This window comes from Scyliorhinus canicula, chromosome 12, assembly GCF_902713615.1.
Source record: "Scyliorhinus canicula chromosome 12, sScyCan1.1, whole genome shotgun sequence".
Classification (NCBI taxonomy): domain Eukaryota; kingdom Metazoa; phylum Chordata; class Chondrichthyes; order Carcharhiniformes; family Scyliorhinidae; genus Scyliorhinus; species Scyliorhinus canicula.
Genome location: NC_052157.1, coordinates 64,852,576 through 64,878,248, shown reverse-complemented (window position 1 = coordinate 64,878,248; position 25,673 = coordinate 64,852,576). Strand labels below are relative to the sequence as shown.

The window sequence follows — 25,673 nt, the reverse complement described above, 5'->3', positions numbered from 1 at the left end:
GGTGATGCCATGAGAGGGTAGGTGAAGCCACATGGTTCAGGCACCATGTAGCTTGGAGAGTGCTGTACACACTCACGCTCAGAGCAGTTGAGGGGGTTCGATGTGTCTGAAGTGAGCAGGGTCGTGACTCACAGTAAGGGAAGGGAATTTGTCTGACGGAAGCCGGTTGTGTGGGTGGGGGGGGGGTCCTGTCGAGGCTGTGAAACTGTTAAACACAAAGAATCCACAGGCCCGGGTGAATGCTCTGGAGATGGGGATTCAAATCCCACACAGGCAGCCAGTGAAATCTGGAATTGAGCGTGAGTCTCAGTAATGGTGACCATGGAACCATCATCCATTGTTGTTAACAGCTCATCTGGTTCACAAATACCATTTAGGAGAATAGAGTCTGGCCTACATGTGGCTCCGGACTCCATAGCAACGTGGTTTCCATTGCTGGGTCCTCTGAAATCATAGATGAATCCCTACAGTTGCAGAAGGAGGCCAATCGGCCCATTGGGTCCTCACCAACCCGCTGAAGGAGCACGCTACCTAGGCCCACTCGCCCACCCTAGGCCCACTCCCGCACACGGAGGAGCAATTGTAGCACAGTCAGTCCACCTAACCTGCTCAACTTTGGACTGTGGGAGGAATCTGGAGCACCTGGAAGAAACCTACGAAACACGGGGAGAAAGTGCAAACTCCACACAGTCATCCAAGGCCGGAATCGAACCTGGGTTCCTGGCACCATAAGACAGCAGTGCTAATCAAGTGGCCAAGTGAACCACTCAGTTCGAGGGGCAATTAGGGTAGGGCAACTAATTCTGGCCCTGCAAGCAACACTCACAGCCCAGGACAGAATAAAGCAAAGGAAAAATCAAAGCCATTTAGCAATGTGGAAATCATAGTCTGCTCCTTATTTTGTGTTGATACAGAAAACAGCCTGCATCCCATTGCTCCAAAACATCCTGAATCCCATTGCTCCAAAGCAACCTGAATCCTATTGCTCCAAAACAGCCTGACCCTCATTGCTCCAAAACAGCCTGAACCCCATTGCTCCAAATCAGCCTGCATTCCATTGCTCCAAATCAGCCATTGCTCCAAATCAGACTGCATCCCATTGCTCCAAATCAGCCTGCATTCCATTGCTCCAAATCAGCCATTGCTCCAAATCAGCCTGCATCCCATTGCTCCAAATCAGCCTGGATCCCATTGCTCCAAAACAGCCTGACCCTCATTGCTCCAAAACAGCCTGAACCCCATTGCTCCAAATCAGCCTGCATTCCATTGCTCCAAATCAGCCATTGCTCCAAATCAGACTGCATCCCATTGCTCCAAATTAGCCTGCATCCCATTGCTCCAAAACAGCCTGAATCCCATTGCTCCAAATCAGCCATTGCTCCAAATCAGCCTGCATCCCATTGCTCCAAAACAGCCTGAATCCCATTGCTCCAAAACAGCCTGCATCCCATTGCTCCAAAACATCCTGAATCCCATTGCTCCAAATCAGCCTGAATCCCATTGCTCCAAAACATCCTGAATCCCATTGCTCCAAAACAGCCTGCATCCCGTTGCTCCAAAACATCCTGAATCCCATTGCTCCAAAACAGCCTGCATCCCGTTGCTCCAAAACATCCTGAATCCCATTGCTCCAAAACATCCTGAATCCCATTGATCCAAAACAGCCTGAATCCCATTGCTCCAAATCAGCCTGCATCCCATTGCTCCAAAAAAGCCTGAATCCCATTGCTCCAAAACATCCTGCATCCCATTGCTCCCAAACAGCCTGAATCCCATTGCTCCAAATCAGCCTGCATCCCATTGCTCCAAATCAGCCTGCATCCCATTGCTCCAAATCAGCCTGCATCCCATTGCTCCAAAACAGCCTGAATCCCATTGCTCCAAAACAGCCTGCATCCCATTGCTCCAAATCAGCCTGCATCCCATTGCTCCAAATCAGCCTGCATCCCATTGCTCCAAAACAGCCTGAATCCCATTGCTCCAAAACAGCCTGCATCCCATTGCTCCAAATCAGCCTGACACCCCATTGCTCCAAAACATCCTGCATCCCATTGCTCCAAATCAGCCTGCATCCCATTGCTCCAAAACATCCTGAATCCTATTGCTCCAAATCAGCCTGCATCCCATTGCTCCAAAACAGCCTGCATCCCATTGCTCCAAATCAGCCTGCAATCCATTGCTCCAAAACAGCCATTGCTCCAAAGCAGCCTGCATCCCATTGCTCCAAAACATCCTGCATCCCATTGCTCCAAATTAGCCTGCATCCCATTGCTCCAAAACAGCCTGAATCCCATTGCTCCAAATCAGCCTGCATCCCATTGCTCCAAAACAGCCTGAATCCCATTGCTCCAAATCAGCCTGCATCCCATTGCTCCAAAACAGCCTGCATCCCATTGCTCCAAAACAGCCTGAATCCCATTGCTCCAAATCAGCCTGCATCCCATTGCTCCAAAACAGCCTGAATCCCAATGCTCCAAAACAGCCTGAATCCCATTGCTCCAAATCAGCCATTGCTCCAAAACATCCTGCATCCCATTGCTCCAAATCAGCCTGCATCCCATTGCTCCAAAACATCCTGCAATCCATTGCTCCAAAACAGCCATTGCTCCAAAGCAGCCTGCATCCCATTGCTCCAAAACATCCTGCATCCCATTGCTCCAAATTAGCCTGCATCCCATTGCTCCAAAACAGCCTGAATCCATTGCTCCAAATCAGCCTGCATCCCATTGCTCCAAAACAGCCTGCATCCCATTGCTCCAAATCAGCCTGCATCCCATTGCTCCAAAACAGCCTGCATCCCATTGCTCCAAAACAGCCTGCATCCCATTGCTCCAAATCAGCCTGAATCCCATTGCTCCAAATCAGCCTGCATCCCATTGCTCCAAATCAGCCTGCATCCCATTGCTCCAAAACAGCCTGAATCCCATTGCTCCAAAACAGCCTGAATCCCATTGCTCCAAATCAGCCTGCATCCCATCGCTCCAAATCAGCCTGCATCCCATTGCTCCAAAACAGCCATTGCTCCAAAGCAGCCTGCATCCCATTGCTCCAAAACATCCTGCATCCCATTGCTCCAAATTAGCCTGCATCCCATTGCTCCAAAACAGCCTGAATCCCATTGCTCCAAATCAGCCTGCATCCCATTGCTCCAAAACAGCCTGAATCCCATTGCTCCAAATCAGCCTGAACCCCATTGCTCCAAATCAGCCTGCATCCCATTGCTCCAAATCAGCCTGAATCCCATTGCTCCAAATCAGCCTGCATCCCATTGCTCCAAAACAGCCTGAATCCCATTGCTCCAAAACAGCCTGAATCCCATTGCTCCAAATCAGCCTGAGTCCCATTGCTCCAAAACAGCCTGAATCCCATTGCTCCAAATCAGCCTGAGTCCCATTGCTCCAAATCAGCCTGCATCCCATTGCTCCAAAACAGCCTGAATCCCATTGCTCCAAAACAGCCTGCATCCCATTGCTCCAAATCAGCTTGCATCCCATTGCTCCAAATCAGCCTGAATCCCATTGCTCCAAAACATCCTGAATCCCATTGCTCCAAATCAGCCTGCATCCCATTGCTCCAAATCAGCCTGCATCCCATTGCTCCAAAACATCCTGAATCCTATTGCTCCAAATCAGCCTGCATCCCATTGCTCCAAAACAGCCTGAATCCCATTGCTCCAAATCAGCCTGAATCCCATTGCTCCAAAACAGCCTGAACCCCATTGCTCCAAATCAGCCTGAATCCCATTGCTCCAAATCAGCCTGCATCCCATTGCTCCAAATCAGCCTGAATCCCATTGCTTCAAATCAGCCTGCATCCCATTGCTCCAAATCAGCCTGCATCCCATTGCTCCAAAACAGCCTGAATCCCATTGCTTCAAATCAGCTTGCATCCCATTGCTCCAAATCAGCCTGAATCCCATTGCTCCAAATCAGCCTACATCTCATTGCTCCAAAACATCCTGAATCCCATTGTTCCAAAACAGCCTGCATCCCATTGCTCCAAAACAGCCTGAATCCCATTGCTCCAAATCAGCCTGCATCCTATTGCTCCAAATCAGCCTGAATCCCATTGCTCCAAAACAGCCTGCATCCCATTGCTCCAAAACAGCCTGAATCCCATTGCTCCAAATCAGCCTGCATCCTATTGCTCCAAATCAGCCTGAATCCCATTGCTCCAAAACAGCCTGCATCCCATTGCTCCAAAACAGCCTGAATCCCATTGCTCCAAATCAGCCTGAATCCCATTGCTCCAAATCAGCCTGAATCCCATTGCTTCAAATAAGCCTGAATCCCATTGCTCCAAAACAACCTGAATCCCATTGCTCCAAATCAGCCTGCATCCCATTGCTCCAAAACAGCCATTGCTCCAAATCAGCCTGCATCCCATTGCTCCAAATCAGCCTGCATCCCATTGCTCCAAAACAGCCTGCATCCCATTGCTCCAAAATATCCTGCATCCCATTGCTCCACAACAGCCTGAATCCCATTGCTCCAAAACAGCCTGAACCCCATTGCTCCAAATCAGCCACATCCCATTGCTCCAAAACAGCCTGCATCCCATAGCTCCAAATCAGCCTGCATCCCATTGCTCCAAAACAGCCTGCATTCCATTGCTCCAAATTAGCCTGCATCCCATTGCTCCAAATCAGCCTGCATCCCATTGCTCCAAAACAGCCTGCATTCCATTGCTCCAAATCAGCCTGCATCCCATTGCTCCAAATCAGCCTGAGTCCCATTGCTCCAAATCAGCCTGCATCCCATTGCTCCAAAACAGCCTGCATCCCATTGCTCCAAATCAGCCTGAATTCCATTGCTCCAAATCAGCCTGCATCCCATTGCTCCAAATCAGCCTGAGTCCCATTGCTCCAAATCAGCCTGCATCCCATTGCTCCAAAACAGCCTGCATCCCATTGCTCCAAATCAGCCTGAATTCCATTGCTCCAAATCAGCCTGCATCCCATTGCTCCAAAACAGCCTGCATCCCATTGCTCCCAAACAGCCTGAACCCCATTGCTCCAAATCAGCCTGCATGCCATTGCTCCAAATCAGCCATTGCTCCAAAACAGCCTGAACCCCATTGCTCCAAATCAGCCTGAATCCCATTGCTCCAAATCAGCCTGCATCCCATTGCTCCAAATCAGCCTGCATCCCATTGCTCCTAAACAGCCTGAATCCCATTGCTCCAAATCAGCCTGCATCCCATTGCTCCAAATCAGCCTGCATCCCATTGCTCCAAAACATCCTGAATCCCATTGCTCCAAATCAGCCTGCATCCCATTGCTCCAAAACATCCTGAATCCCATTGCTCCAAATCAGCCTGCATCTCATTGCTCCAAAACAGCCTGAATCCCATTGCTCCAAAACAGCCTGAATCCCATTGCTCCAAAGCAGCCTGCATCCCATTGCTCCAAAACAGCCTGAATCCCATTGCTCCAAATCAGCCTGAATCCCATTGCTCCAAATCAGCCTGCATCCCATTGCTCCAAATCAGCCTGCATCCCATTGCTCCAAAACAGTCTGCATCCCATTGCTCCAAATCAGCAATTGCTCCAAAACAGCCTGCATCCCATTGCTCCAAATCAGCCTGCATCCCATTGCTCCAAAACAGCCTGCATTCCATTGCTCCAAATCAGCCATTGCTCCAAATCAGCCTGCATCCCATTGCTCCAAATCAGCCTGCATCCCATTGCTCCAAATCAGCCTGCATCCCATTGCTCCAAATCAGCCTGCATCCCATTGCTCCAAAACAGCCTGCATCCCATTGCTCCAAAACAGCCTGAATCCCATTGCTCCAAAACAGCCTGCATTCCATTGCTCCAAATCAGCCATTGCTCCAAATCAGCCTGCATCCCATTGCTCCAAATCAGCCTGCATCCCATTGCTCCAAAACATCCTGAATCCCATTGCTCCAAATCAGCCTGAATCCCATTGCTCCAAATCAGCCTGCATCCCATTGCTCCAAATCAGCCTGAATCCCATTGCTCCAAAACAGCCTGCATCCCATTGCTCCAAAACAGCCTGAATCCCATTGCTCCAAATCAGCCTGCATCCCATTGCTCCAAAACAGCCTGCATCCCATTGCTCCAAAACATCCTGCATCCCATTTCTCCAAATCAGCCTGCATCCCATTGCTCCAAATCAGCCTGAACCCCATTGCTCCAAAACATCCTGAATCCAATTGCTCCAAAACAGCCTGAATCCCATTGCTCCAAAACATCCTGAATCCCATTGCTCCAAATCAGCCTGCATCCCATTGCTCCAAAACAGCCTGCATCCCATTGCTCCAAATCAGCCTGCATCCCATTGCTCCAAATCAGCCTGCATCCCAGTGCTCCAAAACAGCCTGAATCCCATTGCTCCAAATCAGCCTGCATCCCATTGCTCCAAATCAGCCTGCATCCCAGTGCTCCAAAACAGCCTGAATCCCATTGCTCCAAATCAGCCTGCATCCCATTGCTCCAAATCAGCCTGCATCCCATTGCTCCAAATCAGCCTGAATCCCATTGCTCCAAATCAGCCTGCATCCCATTGCTCCAAAACAGCCTGAATCCCATTGCTCCAAATCAGCCTGCATCCCAGTGCTCCAAAACAGCCTGAATCCCATTGCTCCAAATCAGCCTGCATCCCATTGCTCCAAATCAGCCTGAATCCCATTGCTCCAAAACAGCCTGAATCCCATTGATCCAAAGGATTCTGTTCATGACCATTGCTCCCCACAATCGCTTTATTGCAGAGGTATGGGCAGAGTAAAATCTTGTCCTTTGCCTGATCTAGCCCGGTGTAGGAAATTTCCTGTTATCTGACATGCTTCGGGAATGGGAGAGTGTGCGTATGCTCCGTAATACCGGTCAACCACGCCACGAGGCGAACTCTGCTCTTTCATCCGATCAGGCGGCTGTTGAGGTCTGGCAAGAGGTGCGGAGAGCGGCACACAGAAACCTGGTTCAGTAGTGCTGAAGGGAGCTGGGTGTTATTGAGGAGAGGGAGGCTTGAACCAGAGCAAGGGTTTGCCATCGATAAGGATGACACAGTGAGTCTGATATTGCCAATCTTTTGAAAACAAGAATTCTGGTTAAGCAACTGTCATAATATACATCCAGGTATATGATGGTGTGCAGACAGGCAGTGATTGACGCACAGGATGACCAGTGAACACACAGAACACAGCAGCCAATCACCAGAGAGGACACGGCCACTATAAAGCCAGCGGGCACCAGTTTTCCCGCTCTCTCGGGATCCAGCCTGAGACAGTCAGAGATCGTGAGCAGCAACTAGAACATCCACCATGTGGTAGTGAGATAGTCTGGTCAGGTTAGCCTCAGATCTCCAGTCAAGTCAGCATAGTGTCAACCCACAGTTAAAGTATGTATGATAGTTAAGAGTTCAATAAAATCGAGTTGCATTTCTTCAAGTGTTGGAAGCCTGTCTCTCTCACTGCTGTAGTAAACACAGTCCTCACAGACCCAGCTTACCCAACACATCAGCAACAATTGCCGGTTTATGTTATCCCGGGGATAACAGCAATTTTGCTGTCTTGCGATAAGGAGCAAGAGAAAGAACTCTCCTTCATTAATTCACTGGATAGTGTTTAGCCAGAGGGTCCTTTGATGGTTTCAGTAGCTATTGTGTAGCCTGAATCAACTCCTGCGCATCAGGGATATAGGTTCCATTTACACAGGTGACTGAATCTGAATTTCTACCTCAGTCCCTTAAACACAGAGAGAGAGATGCTGCCAGACCCGTTGAGCTTATCCAGTGTTTTCCTGCTTTTATTTAAAGTTTCCAGCATTTACAGCATTTTGTTTTGATGATATGTCATGAATACCTTGCATTGGTGCATGCTGAGGACGGGCAATCTGACAAACTATCAGTAGAAGCAGAGGTGTCAGAGGTAATGGATGGGATGAAGACTGAGATGATGATAGGCTGTCTGCACTTAGAGTCGATAAATCACTTGGTCCGGATGGCTTGCATCCCAAGTTGCTGAAAGAAAAGGGAGATTTAAAAAATGGATTTTCCACTCTCCCCTAGATACGGAAGGGGTACTGAAGGACTAGAAGCTGTCCAGTCCCAAATATAGCAAAACCTGGACAATATCCAGGCTTGGTCTGACAAGTGGCAAGCTACATTCGCGCCACACAAGTGCCAGGCAATGACCATCACCTCCATTAGAGGATCTAACCATCGTCCCTTGTCATTCAATGGCATCACCATCACTGAATCCCCTACCATCAACATCCTGGGGGTTACCATTGTTCAGAAACTGAACTGGACTAACCATATTAATACTGTGGCTACCAGGGCAGGTTAAAGGCTAGTAACTCACCTATGGCGAGTAACTCACCTTCTGATGGCCCCAGAAGACTGTTCACCATCTGCAATGCGGAAGTCCGGAGTGTAATGGAATACTCTCCACTTGCCTGGATGAGTGCAGCCCCAACAACACACAAGAAGCTCAACACCATCCAGGACAAAGTAGCCGCTTGATTGCTCCCCTTCCACAAACATTCAATCCCTCCACCACCAACGAACAGTGGCAGCCTTGTGTACCATCGTACAAAATGTACTTCAGTAATTCACCAAGGTTCCTAAGGCAGCACCTTCCAAACCCATGACTACTACCATCTACAAGGACAAGAGCAGCAGATTCCTGGGAACCTCACCACCTGGAGGTTCCCGTCCAAGTCACTCATCACCCTGACTTGGAAATATATCACCGTTCCCTCACTGTCGCTGGGGCAACATTCTGGAACTCTTTCCCTAACAGCACAGAGGCTGTACCTGCACCCGATGGACTGCAGCGCTTCAAGAAGGCAACTCACCACCACCTTCTGGAGGGCAATTAGGGATTGGACAATAAATGCTGGCCGAACCAGCACCACCCACATCCCATAAATGAATTTTCAGAAAATAGAAAATATGACAACCTTATTCAGCAAAGCTGGAAGGGCATTCCAAGTAACTATAGTACAGTCAGTTTAACATCAGGATGGCATGATGGGGCAATGTTGTGGCACAGTGGTTAGCACTGCTGTATCACAGCACTAGGCACCTGGGTATGATTCTAGCCTCGCATGACTGTCTGTGTGGAGTTTGAACTTTGTCCCCGTGTCTTCATAGGTTTCCTCCGGGTGCTCCGGTTTCCTCCCACAGTCCAAAGACCTGCAACTTGGGTGGGGCTGCAGGGATAGCGGGGGGGGGGCAATGGTCCTAGGTAGGGCGCTCTTTTAGAGGGTTGGTACAGACTCAATGGGACAAATAGCCTCCTTCTGCATTGTAGGGATTCTATAGACTTTAAAAGCAATAATTTGAGAGGAAAATCAGCAATAATTTGGAAGGGTTTGAGTTAATTAAGGTTTCTAACCTGACTGAATTTATTGAGGAAGCAACAGAAAAGGTTGACTAAGAAGTAGATGTTGTCACCATTAAATTTCAGAAAGTATTTGATAAAGTACCACATGAAAGGCTGGTTTACAAAATCAAAGTCTTAAAATAGGAAGGTCAGTGTTGGCTTGGATACAAACCGACTTTTTGGCCCTGTTGTTTTGGACAGAAAGGTGGTGGATAAGATTTAGGGCAGGACCACTCCTTTCTTTCTTTCATGACACAGAAATGACTTGTACCTTGGAAACAAAGTAGAACTTCAAAATTGACCAAGACATCAAACTTGGAGCAATTAGGACACATTTCAAGAAGGTAAATAAACGCTGTCCACGTTGGCTGATTTTTCAAGGACCAGATGTGATAAAAGCAAATGACTGCGAAATGCTGGAAATTTAAGACAAAAAATGTCAAAAAATGTCAGCCGGTCTGACAGCATCTCCAGAGTGAGTAACGGGCCCAGCGTTCCAATTCCGGATGGCCATTCATTAGTGAATGCTATGAGTTGCCTGCAATGTGACATAGAGGCCGGAATTCTTCATCGCGGATCCACCCCACTACCACTGCGAGTCAGGACGTAGAATTTGGCACACAGCCAGGTTTCCCATTCATTACAGCGGGACAGGAGAATCCCGCTGTCATGACCGGTCGGAGAATCCTGTCCATATAAACTAGCAGAATGGCAGACAAGTGGCAGGTGGAATAGAACATACACAAGTTTGAGGTGATGCATTTTGGCAGAAGTGACAGGACGAGGCAATATAAACTTAATGGCACAACTTTAAAGAGTGTGCAGGGAAAGCAGAACCTGGGGGTTCACAGACATCAATATTCAAAGGTGGCAGGACATATTGAGAGAGTGGTTAGCAATGCATTTTGGCTCTTGGGTTTCAGAAATAGAAGCATTGAGCACAACAGAAAGGAATTTATGTTGAATCTTTATAAAACTCTGGTTAGTCCACAGCTGAAGGATTGTGTCCAGTTCTTATCACCTCACTTGAGGAGGGGTGTGAAGGTCCAGGAGGGGTATTTACCAGAAAGTGTCCAGGGATGTGGAGCTTTTAAACTACGAGGTTCAGGTTGGAGAAGGTGGGATTAGAATCATAGAATCCCGACAGTGCAGCAGAAGGCTGCTCGGCCCATCTAGTCTGAACCGACCTACCCCAGAAACCCCACCTAACCCGCACATCTTTGGACTGTGGGAGGGAACCGGAGCACCCGGAGGAAACCCACACAGACACGGGAAAGTGCAAAATCCACAAAGGGCAATCACTCAAGGCCGGAATTGAACCCAGGTCCCTGGCGCTGTGTGGCAGGAGTGCTAACCACTGTGCCGCCCTTGTTGTTCTCCATTGAAGTGAAGGAGGCCTGGGGGTAGGGTAGGGCTATGCGGGGATTGAGGGGGTGGGGGGTTACCTGGTGGAGGTTGACAGAATTAGGACACATTTCAAGAAGGTAAATAAACGCTGTCCACGTTGGCTGATTTTTCAAGGACCAGTGGGAACAGTTTGCAGATTTTGGATACGAGATGCTGGGAGTGGGGTGGTTGGGGGGGGGGGGGGGGGGGGGGGGGGCATGCAGGGGTGTGAGACAGAATTAGTTCACACAGAGAGTGGCAATGATGAGGAACTCATTGCTCACAAAGGGGTGGAAGTGGTGACAGCGAATGATTTCAATATGAGGCACTTGAGGGAAGTAATCCTGCAGGGTTAAGGGAATAGAGCAGGCCGAATGGATTTGTCCACAGAGAGCCAGCCTGGGCTTGATGGGCCGAAAGGCCTCATGCCAGCGCCACTTTATGGCTATGATTATGCACAAAGTGTTGTGACCATTTCTCACAGGATGATAGGGAGCGCAACGCAGAGGATAATGGGTGAGTACCACATATACAATGGTTAAGGCATAGACTGTGCTCTTTACAGGGCAGAATATAGGAACCATCCCTATCATTGACACCTCCTCCAGTCCCTACAGTCGTCTCTATCTCAGTTATCTCTTCCAGCCTGGAAAACCATCCCTATCTTACTCACCTCCTCCAGCCCCAAAAACCCTCCCTATCTCTGTTTAGCACAGGGCTAAATCACTGGCGTTTAAAGCAGAACAATGCAGGCCAGCAGCACGGTTCAATTCCCATACCAACCTCCCCAAACAGGCGCCGGAATGTGGTGACTAGGGGCTTTTCAGAGTAACTTCATTTGAAGCCTACTTGTGACAATAAGCGATTTTCATTTCATTCCTCATAGACATAGAACATACAGTGCAGAAGGCCATTCGGCCCAACAAGTCTACACCGGCCCACTTAAGCCCTCACTTCCACCCGATCCCCGTAACCCAATAACACCTCCTCACCTTTTTTTTGATCAAAGGGCAATTTATCATGGCCAATCCACCTAACCACCCGGAGGAAACCCACGCAGACACGGTGAGAACGTGCAGACTCCACACAGACAGTGACCCAGTGGGGAATCAAACCTGGGACCCTGGCGCTGTGAAGCCACAGTGCTAGTCACTTGTGCGACCATGCTGCTCATGCCCCTACAACCCTCCCTATCTCTGTAACTTCCTCTAGTACCTACAACCTTCCTTACATATGTAACCTCCTCCAGCCCCTACAACTCTCCCTATCTCTGTAACCTCCTCCAGCCCCGACAACCCTCCCTATCTCTGTAACCTCTTCCACCCCTACAACCCTCCCTAGCTCTGTAACCTCCTCCAGCTCCTACAACCCTCCATATCTCTGTAACCTCCTGCAGCCCCTACAACCCTCCCTATCCCTGTAACACCTCCAGCCCCTACAACCCTCCCTATCTCTGTCACCACCTCCATCCTGTCATGTGAGAGTACCTTTAAGAAATGGGTGTTTATAAATGGGTGTGTATATAAATATCTGTAGTGAGAGTACCTTTAAGAAATGGGTGTTTATTACTGCAGTGATGTCAGAGAGTGGGTGAAGCTTTGCTGTCTGTCAGCATTTTACTTTCGGTTTTGAGCAGGCTGCAGAGTGTTTTCGGTGTTGGAGCTGAAGCCAGACAGATCAGATGTACTGCTGTTCTCTCTGCCATCAAAAGACTATCTCTTGATCATTTGCTGAATTCAGGATTATAAATGTTTTCAATAGTGACTTTAACCTGATGTGCTTCTGTTAAAGGTTTTGTTTTTAAGTCATATGGATGTTAAAAGGAAAGCTTAAAGGTTTACTTAGTGTTGTATTCTTTGGGGGTTGTATTTGAATTAATGGTTGCTAAGATGTTCAATGTATGTTTTAAAAACGTTAACTTGAGTTCATAGAATAAACATTGTTTTGCTTTAAGAAATATTTTTCCATTTCTGCTGTACCACACCTGTGGAGTGGGCTGTGTGCTCCCCATACCACAATCTAGTAAAAGTTGTGGGTCAGGTGAACTCCATGATACACTTTGGGGTTCTCTAATTCCTGGCCCATAACAACCCATTCAACCCTCTCTATTTCTGTAACTTCCTCTGGTACCGACAACCTCCCTATCTCTGTAATCTCCCTCAACCTCTGGAACTCTCCCTATCTTTGTCAACTCCTCCTGCCTCTACACCCTTCCCTATCACTGTCACCTCCTCCAGCCTCTACAACCCTTCCCATCTCTGTAACCTCGTCGTACAGCTCTCCGAGATCCCTGCGCTCCTCCAATTCCGGTCAATTGAGGATTCCCCATTTTTCCTCGCTCCACCATTGGCGGCCATAGCTTCAGCTGCCTGGATGCACTAAGCTCTGGAATTCCCTCCCTAAACCTCTGCGCCTCTCTCACTCCCTCCCTTAAAACCAACTTCTTGGACTGAGCTTTTGGGATTAAACATTTAATATCTCCTGAAGTTGTTCGGTCTCAATTTTTCTTAGACAATTGCTTTTGGCTCTGAAACGTTTCTGTTTGTGGCTTACCATCTCTCTACCCCGAGCAGGACTCTTATGACTAATGTGGTGCCGTGTGGCAGTGGGTAGATGCTATCGACACGCTTCAAAGAAATTCAGTGGAAACAATATAAAGTTCAGCAAGTAAACAGAACGCTATTTAACATGAATTACCACTTAATGTGCAAAGTCACTGACTTCCTCTGCTGTTTATAACTTTTTCTTAATTTTAATTTTTCCAATTAAGGGACAATGTAGCATCGCCAATTCACCTACCCTGCACATCTTTGGGTTATGGGGATGAGACCCACGCAAACATGGGGGGAATGTGCAAACTCCACACGGATAGTGTACCGGGGCCAGGATTGAACCCTGGTCCTTGGTGCCGTGAGGCAGCAGTGCTAACTACTGCGCCACCTTGACATCCCTGCTGTTTATAACTACAGGACAATACCCCGGGTCACTGACTGTGGAGTTTGCACATTCACCCCGTGACTGAGTGGGTTTCACCACCACAACCAAAGATGTGCAGGTTAGGTGGATTGGTCACGCTAAATTGGCCCTTAATTGGAAAAATTTAAATGAAGTAAAAGTTATAAACAGCAAAAGAAGTCAGTGACTTCTTAATTGGGAAAAAATAATAATAATAATCTTTACTGTCGCAAGCAGGCTTACATTAACACTGCAATGAAGTTACTGTGAAAGCCCCAAGTCGCCACATTCCGGCGCCTGTTCGGGTACACAGAGGGAGAATTCAGAATGTCCAATTCACCTAACAGCACATCTTCGGGACTTGTGGGAGGAAACCGGAGCACCTGGAGGAAACCCACACAGACACAGGGAGAATGTGCAGACGCTGCACAGACAGTGACCCAAGCCAGTAATTAAACCTGGGACCCTGGTGTTGTGAAGCCATAGTGCTAACCACTGTGCTACCATGATGCCCATTGGCGACTCTAAATTTATATTAGAAAAGAGATAATACAGGAAATTTGAAATGTGGCTGGGAGGAAGTAACAATGGGATACAGGCCAGTTGTTCGAAACTGAATTTCCAGAACTTCAAAATAGCCCAAATCTCTGAAAAACCTTTGACAGAATATTTGAAGCAACAAAGGGCCAGGAAGGAACTTACATTTATATAGTGCCTTTTACAATGGCAGGATGGCTCTCGGCACTATACAGCTAACGCAGCAAGATCCCACAAACAGTAAACTGACAATGATCATCTGTTTGTTTTTCCAGTGATGTTAAGCTGAGGCTGAATATTGGCCCCACGACATGGTGAGGGGGGGAGGGGTGCGTGGTGAGGACTTGCTTGTTTTCAGGATGCCGGGTGGCAGGATCGCTCCCATCAATCGGAGACAGGGTCCACAGTCTAACATCTCATCCGATTGATAGCGCTGTAGTACAGTATCAGCCTTCGATCAGTGTTTCTGTGCGGAACGGCCCAGCGTCACGGCATCGCGAACAGCACTGCACTGGAACCCCTCTGGCAATTTATGTGCGAGTAGTGTTTCGGTGCTGGGGTGTAGGAGGTCTTGTGACACGGTGCGGTAGCGTTTATGCCTCTGAACCATGAGACTGAACTGGGTTCGAGGCCCACACCCAGGGCTTGGTGACAAAGGAAGGTGCGTTCATACCGCGGCCAAACAGGCTCAGTGTGGCACCCTGCAAAATCCTTCCAAACACATCAATCATTGTTGGTAAGAGCGGGAGCGACTCCTGGTCGGGCAAGAAAGTTGAAGCCGCCACTGTCACTATCCATAACACTTGGCTGCAACGTATACAAGTGCATGTTGCCAAGTAACATGGTGTAGTGGTAACTGGGCCTGCAGGCGAGAGGCCCAAGGGAATTGTTGGGGAGGTAGCACCTTGGCAGTTGGTGGAATTCAAACTCAATCAACCTGGAACGTAAAGCTCATCTCATTAACAGTGACCATCGATTGTTACAAAAGCCTGTCTGGTTCACTTTACAGTTACATTCAAGCCTCACAAATGGCAGGCAATGACCATCTCCTGCAAGAGAGGATCTAACCACCGCACCTTGACATTCAGTGGCATTACCATCACTGAGTTCCCCACAATCAACATCCTGGGGGTTACCATTGACCAGAAACTGAACTGGACTAACCACATTAATACTGTGGCTACCAGGGCGGGTCAAAGGCTAGGAATCCTACGGCAAGTAACTCATCTCCTGACCCCCCAAAGCCTGTCCACCATCTACAAGGCACAAGTCAGGAGTGTGATGGAATACTCTCCACTTGCCTGGATGAGTACAGCCCCAACAACACTCAAGAAGCTCAACACCATCCAGGACAAAGCAGCCCACTTAATTGTTCCCCCTTCCACAAACATTCAAACTCTCCATCACTGACAAACAGTGGCAGTGTGTGTACCATCTACGAGATGCACAGCAGTAACTCACCAAGGTTCCTTCGACAGCACCTTCCAAACCCATGACCACTGCCATCTAGAAGGACAAAAGCAACAGATTCCTGGGAACCCCACCACCTGGAGATTCCCCTCCAAGTCACCACCCTGACTTTGAAATCTAGCGTCGTTCCTTCACTGTCACTGGAGCAACATCCTGGAACTTCCTCACTAACAGCACAGTGGGTGCACCTACACCTCAAGGGCTGCAGCAGTTCAAGAAGCCAACCCACCACCACCTTTTGAAGGACAGCAAGGGATGGGCAATAAATGCTGGCCTAACCAGCGACACCCACATCCCGTAAATGAATTTAAAAATCTTTAGAGGGGGAAGTCAGCTGTTGTTATCTGGTCTGGCCTACATGTGACTCCAGACCCACTGAAATGTGGTTGACTCTTAATTGCCCCTCTGGATTGACCCAGCAAGCCACTCAGTTCAAGGGCAATTAGGGATGGACAACAAACGCTGGCCTTCAAGACAAGGATGCCCACACCACACAATAGAATATTTTTTTATAAACCTCACCTCCCCAAGTGAGCTGTAATGCCCCATCTCTATCGCTACAGTACAAAAGTGCTTTTTGACACTTCATCGCCTACTGGACTCAGTGCCGAGTTTGACAGCTTTAGACCATAACTGTCACACCCTTTGACAAACAACAGCGGTTGTTGTTTGCCATTTACACTTGTTCCTTTATCACTTCCTGTCACCTTCTCCTGATCCCTTGTCTCTGCTCTCACTTTAAAAAAAAACACAACATATTTCTAAAGTTAACAAATGAAACGCCTGATGTGTAGCAGGTCTGACAGGTCACAGACCTGAAACAGTAATTCTTGTTCCTCTCCCACTGATGCTGCCTGTTTTTATATTGGACTTTTCCTTCGTAATTGCCCTCAAGCCAGGACCTTAGTTTCATACTTGACGCTGTCGAGCCCAATTCTGACAACAATGCCCAGCTGGCTTCTCTCTCTCTCTCTCTCAAATAGATGGATTCATTTAAGCTCAATTGCAGCAATCAAACTGGGAGCTGGCAAGCGAGATTTTGAAAGCACTGTCAGCTCAATGACACATTTGAGGACACATCTGTTCCTGTAACTTTGCAACAGCCCAAATTTAACTGTGAAGGATAATTTCATCACTCTGTGGCAGTTCAGTAAAGGAGGACATCTGTGCATCTATCTATAGATTTACAACGAGTGAGAATTACTTACTATTATCCCTTCCCCACAGTCTCTGTCTCTGAGACAGAGGTTGCCTTGATGGCCAAGGAAGGTATGTTTATAACACAGCCAAACAAGTTGAGTTACAGCCTGAAAAATCCTTCAACACCAGCTAATGGCTGGCTGGAAGAACCTCTTCCAGCCCCTAAAACCCTCCCTAGCTCTGGAACTTCCTCCAGCCCCTATAACCCTCCCTATCTCTGTAACCTCCTCTCACACCGACAATCCTCCCTATCCCTGTAACGTCCTCCAGTCCCTGCAACACTCTCAATCCCTGTAACCGCCTCTGGTCCCTACAACTCCCTCCGCCTATCTCTGTGACCTACTCCCATCCCTATATAACCCTCGCTGTAACCTCATCCAGTCTCATCCAACTCTCCCTATGTCTGTAACCTCCCACTACCCCTACAACCCTATCTTGTGTGCGATGTGGGAGTTCAGGGACACTTCCACTGTCCCTGGCTCCTTCATGTGCAAGAGGTGTGTCCAGCTGCAGCTCCTGTTAGACCGCTTGACGACTCTGGAGCCCTGGATGGACTCACTTTGGCGCTTCTGCGATGCTGAGGGAGTGGTGGATAGCACGTTTAGCGAGTTGGTCACACCGCAGATAAAGAGTACTCCGCGAGATAGGAAACGGATGACCACCAGACAGAGGATGGGTAGGCCGGCCTGCGGTCATCTCCCTCCAAAACAGGTATACATTTTTCCATACTGTTGAGGGAGATGGCTCACCAGGAGAAGGCAACAGTAGCCAGGTTGATGGCACCATGGCTGGCTCTGCTGCGCAGGAGGGCATAGACATAGTACATAGAACATACAGTGCAAAAAGAAGCCATTTGGCCCATCGAGTCTGCATCAACCCACTTAAACCCTTACTTTCATCCTATCCCCGTAACCCAATAACCCCTCCTAACCTTTTTGGTCACTAAGGGCAAATTATCATGGCCAATCCACCTAACCTGCAGGTTAGGTGGATTGGCCATGATAAATTGCCCTTAGTGTCCAAAATTGCCCTTAGTGTTGGGTGGGGTTACTGGGTGGAGGTGTTGACCTTGGGTAGGGTGCTCTTTCCAAGAGCCAGTGCAGACTCGATGGGCTGAATGGCCTCCTTCTGCACTGTAAATTCTATGTCTTGGGGCCATGGGAGAAAACCGGAGCACACGGAGGAAACCCATGCAGACACGGGGAGAACGTGCAGATTCCGCACAGACAGTGACCCAGCGGGGAATCGAACCTTGGACCCTGGTGCTGTGAAGCCACAGTGCTAGCCACTTGTGCTACCGTGGTGCCCTAAGGGCAAGAAAAAGAATGGCAGGGCTATAGTAATAGGGGATTCGATTGTAAGGGGAGTAGACAGGCGTTTCTGCAGGTGTAAATGTGACTCCGGGAAGGTATGTTCCCTCCTGCGTGCAAGGGTGTGGAATGTCTCAGAGCGGCTGCAGGACATTCTAAAGGGGAAGAGTGAACAGCCAGCTGTCGTGGTGCATATAGGCATCAACGATATAGGTAACAAATGGGATGAGGTCCTACATGCAGAATTTAGGGAGTTAGGAAATAAATTTAAAAATAGGAACTCAAAGGTAGTAATCTCAGGACTGCTACCAGTGCCATGCACTGGTCAGAGTAGGAATGACAGGATAGGCAGGATGAATGCATGGCTTGAGAGATGGTGCAGGAGAAAAGGATTCAGATTTTTGGGACATTGGAACGGGTTCTGAGTGGTGGGAACATTACAAATCGGATGGTCTATACTTGGGCAGGACTGGAATCAATGTCCTAGGGGGGTTGTTTGCTAGCGCTGTTGGGGAGGGTTTAAACGAATGTGGCAGGGGGATGGGAACTGATGCAGGAAGTCAGCAGGTAGTAAAGAGGGGACAGAAACAAAAGCTAGTAAGGAGAAAAGTGGAAGGCAGAGAAACAGATTGAACTGCCTAATATGGCAGGAAGATGGGAACTAGAGCAGTAGGTCAGCAGGAGAAATAACTGAGGGAGAGCGACAGACTAAGGCCAGTAAGATTAAGAGGAAGAGCAGGCAGGGAGTGATTGGTCAATGCAGTGGGGCTGGTGGGCTGAAGTGCATTAGTTTCAATGCGAGGAGAATTTCAGATAAAACAGATGAACTTAAAGCTTGGAATAGTATGTGGAATTACGATGTTGTTGCTATTACAGAAACTTGGTTGAAAGGACAGGATTGGCAACTAAACATTCCAGGATTTAGGTACTTCAGGCAGGATAGAGGGGATTGCAAAAGGGGTGGGGGAGTTGCATTATTGGTTAAGGCGAATCTCACAGCTGTGCTGAGGGAGGACACCTCGGAGGGTTCAGGCAGCGAGGCAATATGGGTACAGCTCAGGAATAGGAAGGGTACTGTCACAATGTTGGGGGTTTACTACAGACCCCCTAACAGCCAGCAGGAGATAGAGGGGCAGATATGCAGACAGGTCTTGGAAAGATGCATAAACAACAGGGTTGTTGTGGTGGGTGATTTTAAATTTATCTATATTGACTGGGACACACTTACTGCTAGAGGCATGGATGGAGCAGAATTTGTAAGGAGTGTCCAGGAGGGTTTCTTGAAACAATATGTAAATAGCCCATTTCGGGAAGGGGCCATATTAGACCTGGTGCTGGGAAATGGGAGAAGGCTAATTACAACAGCATTAGGAAGGATCTGGAGAGTGTCGACTGGGCGAGGCTGTTTGTGGGACAATCAACATCCGGCATGTGGGAGGCTTTCAAATGTTAGTTGATTAGAATTCAGGACCTGCATGTACCTGTGAGGACGCAAAATAAGGATGGCAAGTATAGGGTAGCCTAGATAATGAGGGAAATTATGAATCTTGTCAAAAAGAAAAAGGAATCATTCATAAGATCTAAAAGGCTAAGGACAGATGAAGCCCTTGAAAAATATAAGGCAAGTAGGAAGGAACTTAAAATAGGAGTTAGGAAGGCTAACAGGGATCATGAAATGTCATTTGCTGAGGGTGGAGCCATGCCCGAAAGTGGCGGTCTTCGGGGTTTCAGACCAGCAAGATCTATTCCTGGGGAGTAGGATGGACGCCCAATTGTTCTGGGGACCTGTTTGTGGCCAACAAACAAGCAGAAGAACAGCCAGGTAGCCAATACCCAGGGGACAGTAACCAAAGGATGAGGGGGAGAGATAGACCGGGGGGGGGGGGGGGGGGGGGAGGGGGGGACTGCTAAATCTAAGAGGAAGGAAAGGCGAACCGCGGTGGGAGAGGGCGGGGGAGAGGGAAGAGACAGGGAACAATAGAGGAGGGCCAGGGAGGGGGGGGGGGGGAGAGGCAGGGAAACGTTAACAAACTTGGCATCCACAGGAACAGAGAGAAAGGAGAACAGAGGCGGAAGACGGGAGCCCGGCTGAAGCGGAAGTGAGCACGAGACGACAACGGCAGCGAAATCCGTCCGGGAGAAGCAAGGGATAACACCAGCACCAGACGCGTTCGAGTATCGCCCTCCGTAATTGTCTCTCCGGCACCCAAATGTATATCTGCGCCCCCCCCTCCCCCCCACAAACAGATGCCTATTTATGTGAGTAAATAATTGATTTTGTATTTCTCTCATGTTGTTACCTTTTTTCTTTTTCTTTTTTTTTCTTTCCCTTTGTGATTTGTGTGTGTGTGTGCCCTTCTCTTCAAATTTATAAATATATATCATATCCTGTGTACATAACGGCAAATATACTTTGTTCAAAAACCCAATAAAAAACATTTATAAAAAAAATGAAATGTCATTGGCAAACAGGATTGAGGAAAATCCTAAGGCGTTTTCAACATTGGTGAAGAGCAAGAGGGTAGCCGGAGAAAGGGTTGGTCCATTCAAGGATATTGGAGGGAATCTATGTACGGAACCAGAGGAAATGGGAGAGATACAAAATGAATACTTTGCCTCAGTATTCACCAAAGAGAAGGACTCGATGGCTGAGGAATATAGGGTAGAGTGTGTCGATATTCTGAGTCATGTTGATATTAATAAAGAGGAGATGTTGGGCATCTTAAAAAGCTTTAAAGTAGATAAGTCCCCAGGGCCTGATGAGATCTGCCCCAAAATACTGAGGGAGCCAAGGGAGGAAATTGTTGGGGCCTTGACATTAATCTTTGTATCCTCGTTGGCTACAGGTGACGTTCCAGAGGACCGGAGAGTAGCAAATGAATGAAATTACATGAAAATGAAAGGAAAAATGAAAAAAATGTTGCATTGTTTAAGAAGGGCAGCAGGGATAATCCAGGAAATTATAAGCCGGTGAGCTTTACGTCAGTGGTCGGGAAATTATTGGAAAAGATTCTTAGAGATAGGATTTACTCACATTTGGAAACAAATGGACTTACTAGTGATGGACAGCATGGTTTTGTGAAGGGGGGGTCGTGTCTCACTAATTTGATCGAGTTTTTAGAGGAAGTGACAAAGATGATAGATGAGGGAAAGGCAGTAGATGTTGTATACATGGACTTTAGAAAAGCCTTTGACAAGGTATCTCATGGTAGACTGGTACAAAAGGTGAAGTTACATGGGATCAGAGGAGAGCTGGAAAGTTGGATACAAAACTGGCTTGGGCACAGAAGACAGAGGGTAGCAGTAGAAGAGTGTTTTTCTGAATGGAAGATTGTGACTAGCGGCGTTCCGCAGGGATCAATTCTGGGGCCTTTGTTGTTCGTGATGTGTATAAATGATTTGGAAGAAAATGTAGCTGGCCTGATTAGTAAGTTCGCAGACGACACAAAAATTGGTGGAGTTGCGGATAGTGAAGAGGATTGTCAGAGGATACAGCAGGATTTCAATTGGTTAGAGTCTTGGGCGGAGAAATAGCAGATGGAGTTTAATCCAGACAAGTGTGAGGATAATGCACTTTGGAAGGTCGAATGCATGTAGGAATTACAAAATAAATGGTAAAACTCTCGTGAGTACTGACAGGCAGAGAGATCTGGACGTGCATGTCCACCAATCACTGAAAGTGGCAACGCATGTGGATAAGATGATCAAGAAGGCATACATCATGCTGGCCTTCATTGGTCGGGGCACTGAATATAAAAATTGACAAGTAATGTTGCAGCTATACAGAACCTTAGTTAGGCCTCATTTAGAATATTGTGTACAACTCTGGTTATCGCACTACCAAAAGGGTGTGGATGCTTTGGAGGGGGTACAGAAGCAGTTTACTAGGGTGCTTTCTGGGATGGAGGGCATTAGCTTTGAGGAGAGGTTAGATAAACTCGGTCTGTTCTCCCTGGAATAACGGAGGTTGAGAGGTGACCTGATAGAGGTCTACAAGATTATGAGTGGCATGGACAGAGTGGATAGTCAGATGCTCTTACCTATGGTAGAAGAGTCAAGTACTAGGAGACATAGGTTTAAAGTGGATGGGGAAAAGCTTATAACAGATGTGCGAGGCAAGTTTTTTTACACAGAGGGTGGTAAATATATGGAACGCGCTGCCTGGGGAGGTGGTGGGACCAGGTAAGATAGCGGCATTTAAGAGGCATCTAGACAAATATATGAATAGGGTGGGAATAGAAGGATATGGACTCCATTAGTGCAGACGGTTTTAGTTTTGGCAGGTACCATGGTTGGCGCAGGCTTGGAGGGTGGAAGTGCCTGTTCCTGTGCTGCATTGTTCTTTGTTCTTTGTTCTGTAACTTCCTGCTGTCCCCTCCCTATCTCTGTAACTTCCTACAACTCTATCTGTGTAACCTCATCCAGGCTCCTACAGCCCTTCCATCTCTGTAATATCCTCCAACCTCATACAACTCTCACTCTGCCTGTAATACCTTGCAGTCCCTACACTATCTCTGTAACCTCCTCCAGCTCCAACAACTTTCCCTATCTCTGGAACCTTCTCCAGTCCCTACAACCCTCCCTATCTCTGGAACCTTCTCCAGTCCCTACAACCCTCCCTATCTCTGTAACCTTCTCCAGTCGCTACAACCCTCCCTATCTCTGTAACCTTCTCCAGTCGCTACAACACTCCCTATCTCTTAACCTCTGCCAGCCCCAACAACTCTCTCTATCGATGTAACCTCCTCCAGTCCCTACAACCCTCCCTATCGCTGTAACCTTCTCCAGTCGCTACAACACTCCCTATCTCTTAACCTCTGCCAGCCCCAACAACTCTCTCTATCGATGTAACCTCCTCCAGCCCCTACAACACTCCCTATCTCTGTAACCTCCACCAGCCCCAAGAACTCTCCCTATCTCTGTAACCTCCTGCAGCCCTACAACCCTCTGAGATCTCTGCTCTTGTCCAATTCCAGCCTCTTTAGTATCCCCCAAGTCCCATCACCGCACCATTGCCGGCAGTGCCTTCAGCTGCCAGGGAGTCCTGAGCTCTGGAATTCCATCATTAAACCTCTCCACCTGTATAGAATCATAGAATCATAGAATTTACAGTGCAGAAGGAGGCCATTTGGCCCATTGAGCCTACACTGGCCCTTGGAAAGAGCATCTTACCTAAGCATACCTGCACCCTATCCCCGTAATCCAGTAACCCCACCTCACCTTTTTCGACATTAACGGTAATTTAGCAAGGCCAATCAACCCAACCTGCAAATCTTTGAACTGTGGGAGGAAACCGGAGTACCCAGAGGAAACCTCACCCACAGGGAGAATGTGCAGACCCCGCACAGACGGTGACCCAAGCTGGGAATCGAACCTGGGACCCTAAAGCTGTGAAGCAACAGTGCTAACCACTGTGCTACCGTGTCGCCCTCTCCATCTTTCTCTCTTCCTATAACACACACCTTAAAACAAATCTCTTTAATGGATCTCAATAACTCCCGAAGCGAGATTGTAGGACAATTGAAGGCTTTATTGAACTAGATGTTTCCCCCAGCAGCGCAGGTACAGAATGCATCAGCTAGGGAAACACAGACTCTTATACTCCGCCTTACTGGGCGGAACCAGTAGGCAGGCTTCACCAATGATCTTACAGTATCAGGCACTTCCAACCTAGGTACCGTAATACCCCTAATACCGACTACCACAATCATCTGCCCCTCACATCTCCTTATGTGACTCGGGGTCAGAATTTGCCCAATGTACACTCCTGTAAAGCTCCTTGGAATGTTTTACTATAATGTTATATACCTTGAAGGGTTTGGATAGAGTAGATCAGGAGAAAGTGTTTCCAGTGGCTGGAGGCTCGGTAACCAGAGGGGACAGAGATTGAAGAGAATCGGTAGAAGAACCGGGTTTGGGGGGGGGGGGGGGGGGGGGGGGGGGATGGTTGGTTCACACAGCACGTTGAGATCTGGAAGGTGCTGCCTGAAAGGGCGGTGGAAGCCAATTCAATATGAACTTTCAATAGGGGGAACTGGATAAATACTGGAAGGGGGAAAAAATTTGCAGGAATATGGAGGAAAGAGCAGGGGGAGAGTGTGGGGACTAATTGGAGAGATTTCTCAATGAGCCAGCACAAAGGGAAGAGTGGCCTCTTTTTGTGGAGTAGGATTTTGTGATTCTATAAAATGTGCACAAAATGTTTGCTTGCTGATGCCCACCGCAGTAACTTAGAGGAATCATTTCCTCATAAATCAACACTGTCCTGTTCAATGTATTATTATGAGGATATTCTGAGCTGCTCATTTCTAAAAGGCAACATTAAATCAACAAAATGTGGGGGTCGATTTTTGACATATTAATAACTCGAGTCACATTGTTTAAGTAAGTTACGCTGATCAATTTCTCCAAGAAAAGCTGAGTTAATAAGGAGCTTTAGAAATATTAATAAGTCAGAAATATATAATGCTATTTATCGAAGAAAAATAAAAGGTAAGGTAATGGTCTTACATCTGATGTCTCCGTCCATGGTTGCTCGGAGGTATTGTCCATTACTTTAGCTGCTGTTCTCTGAAATGTGTTGCGATCAGTGACAGAAATTGAATCTAAATGCAGATCTGTTTTATTTAAAACTGTTTCTGACTTCCTGACCACAGGAAACAAATGACTCACTGACGAGATTGATTTGAATATAAAAGACAGGCTATTTCCATGCTGATGGGTCGCAATCAAAAAATTTAATTTGATGCGTTACTGACGGCAAATTGTCTGAAATTGTCAGATTAGAACTATTAGGCTACCTTAACAGTGAAAGGAAGAAATCTTTATCACGAGTGTGCACAGAGCGAGATTCGAAGCTGCAGAATCTCTCAAAGTTGTAGTTACAAAAACACACATTTATACACAGTACGGAGCCATGCGCCAAAGCGTGATTGACTGGCTCACGGTCTTTACATGTTCACCTCTAACGGTAAATATGCACTATCATATTTTTGCTGATGAGCAGACTGGTAAAGCAGAAAATAGCTCGGACTTATCAGCTACATAGCTGCACAACAGCATATGTGTAGGTTAGCAGTGGATAAACACAGTGAGAGAGACAGCTTTTGAGAATTTAACTCCATCGATTGATTGATTGATATTCATTGTCACATGTACCAAAGTACAGTGAAAAGTATTTTTCTGCAGCCAAGGGAACGTACACAGTACGTACATCGTAGACAAAAGAATAATCGACAGAATACATTGACAATGGTGCATCAACAAAATAGTGATTGGTTACGGTGCGGAACAAGGGCCAAACAGGAGCAGCATAGGGCATCGTGAATAGTGTTCTTACAGGCAACAAATCAGTCCAAGGGAGAGTCGTTGAGGAGTCTAGTAGCTGTGGGTAAGAAGCTGTTCCTATGTCTGGATATGCGGGTCTTCAGACGTCTGTATCTTCTGCCTGATGGAAGGGTCTGG

At 47.6% G+C, this 25,673-nt stretch overlaps 1 protein-coding gene across 1 annotated transcript in view; it reads right to left on the bottom strand.

The window, feature by feature from the left end:
• LOC119974480 (C-X-C chemokine receptor type 3-2-like) overlaps positions 1 to 24,785 on the bottom strand; it is a 46,499-nt gene extending 21,714 nt beyond the window's left edge. The window contains exon 1 of the mRNA XM_038813395.1: positions 24,720 to 24,785. Within this exon, the coding sequence (XP_038669323.1) occupies positions 24,720 to 24,761 (42 nt within the window). The 5' untranslated portion in view covers positions 24,762 to 24,785. The remainder of the gene's footprint in view (positions 1 to 24,719) is intronic.
• Positions 24,786 to 25,673: the final 888 nt, after the last annotated feature.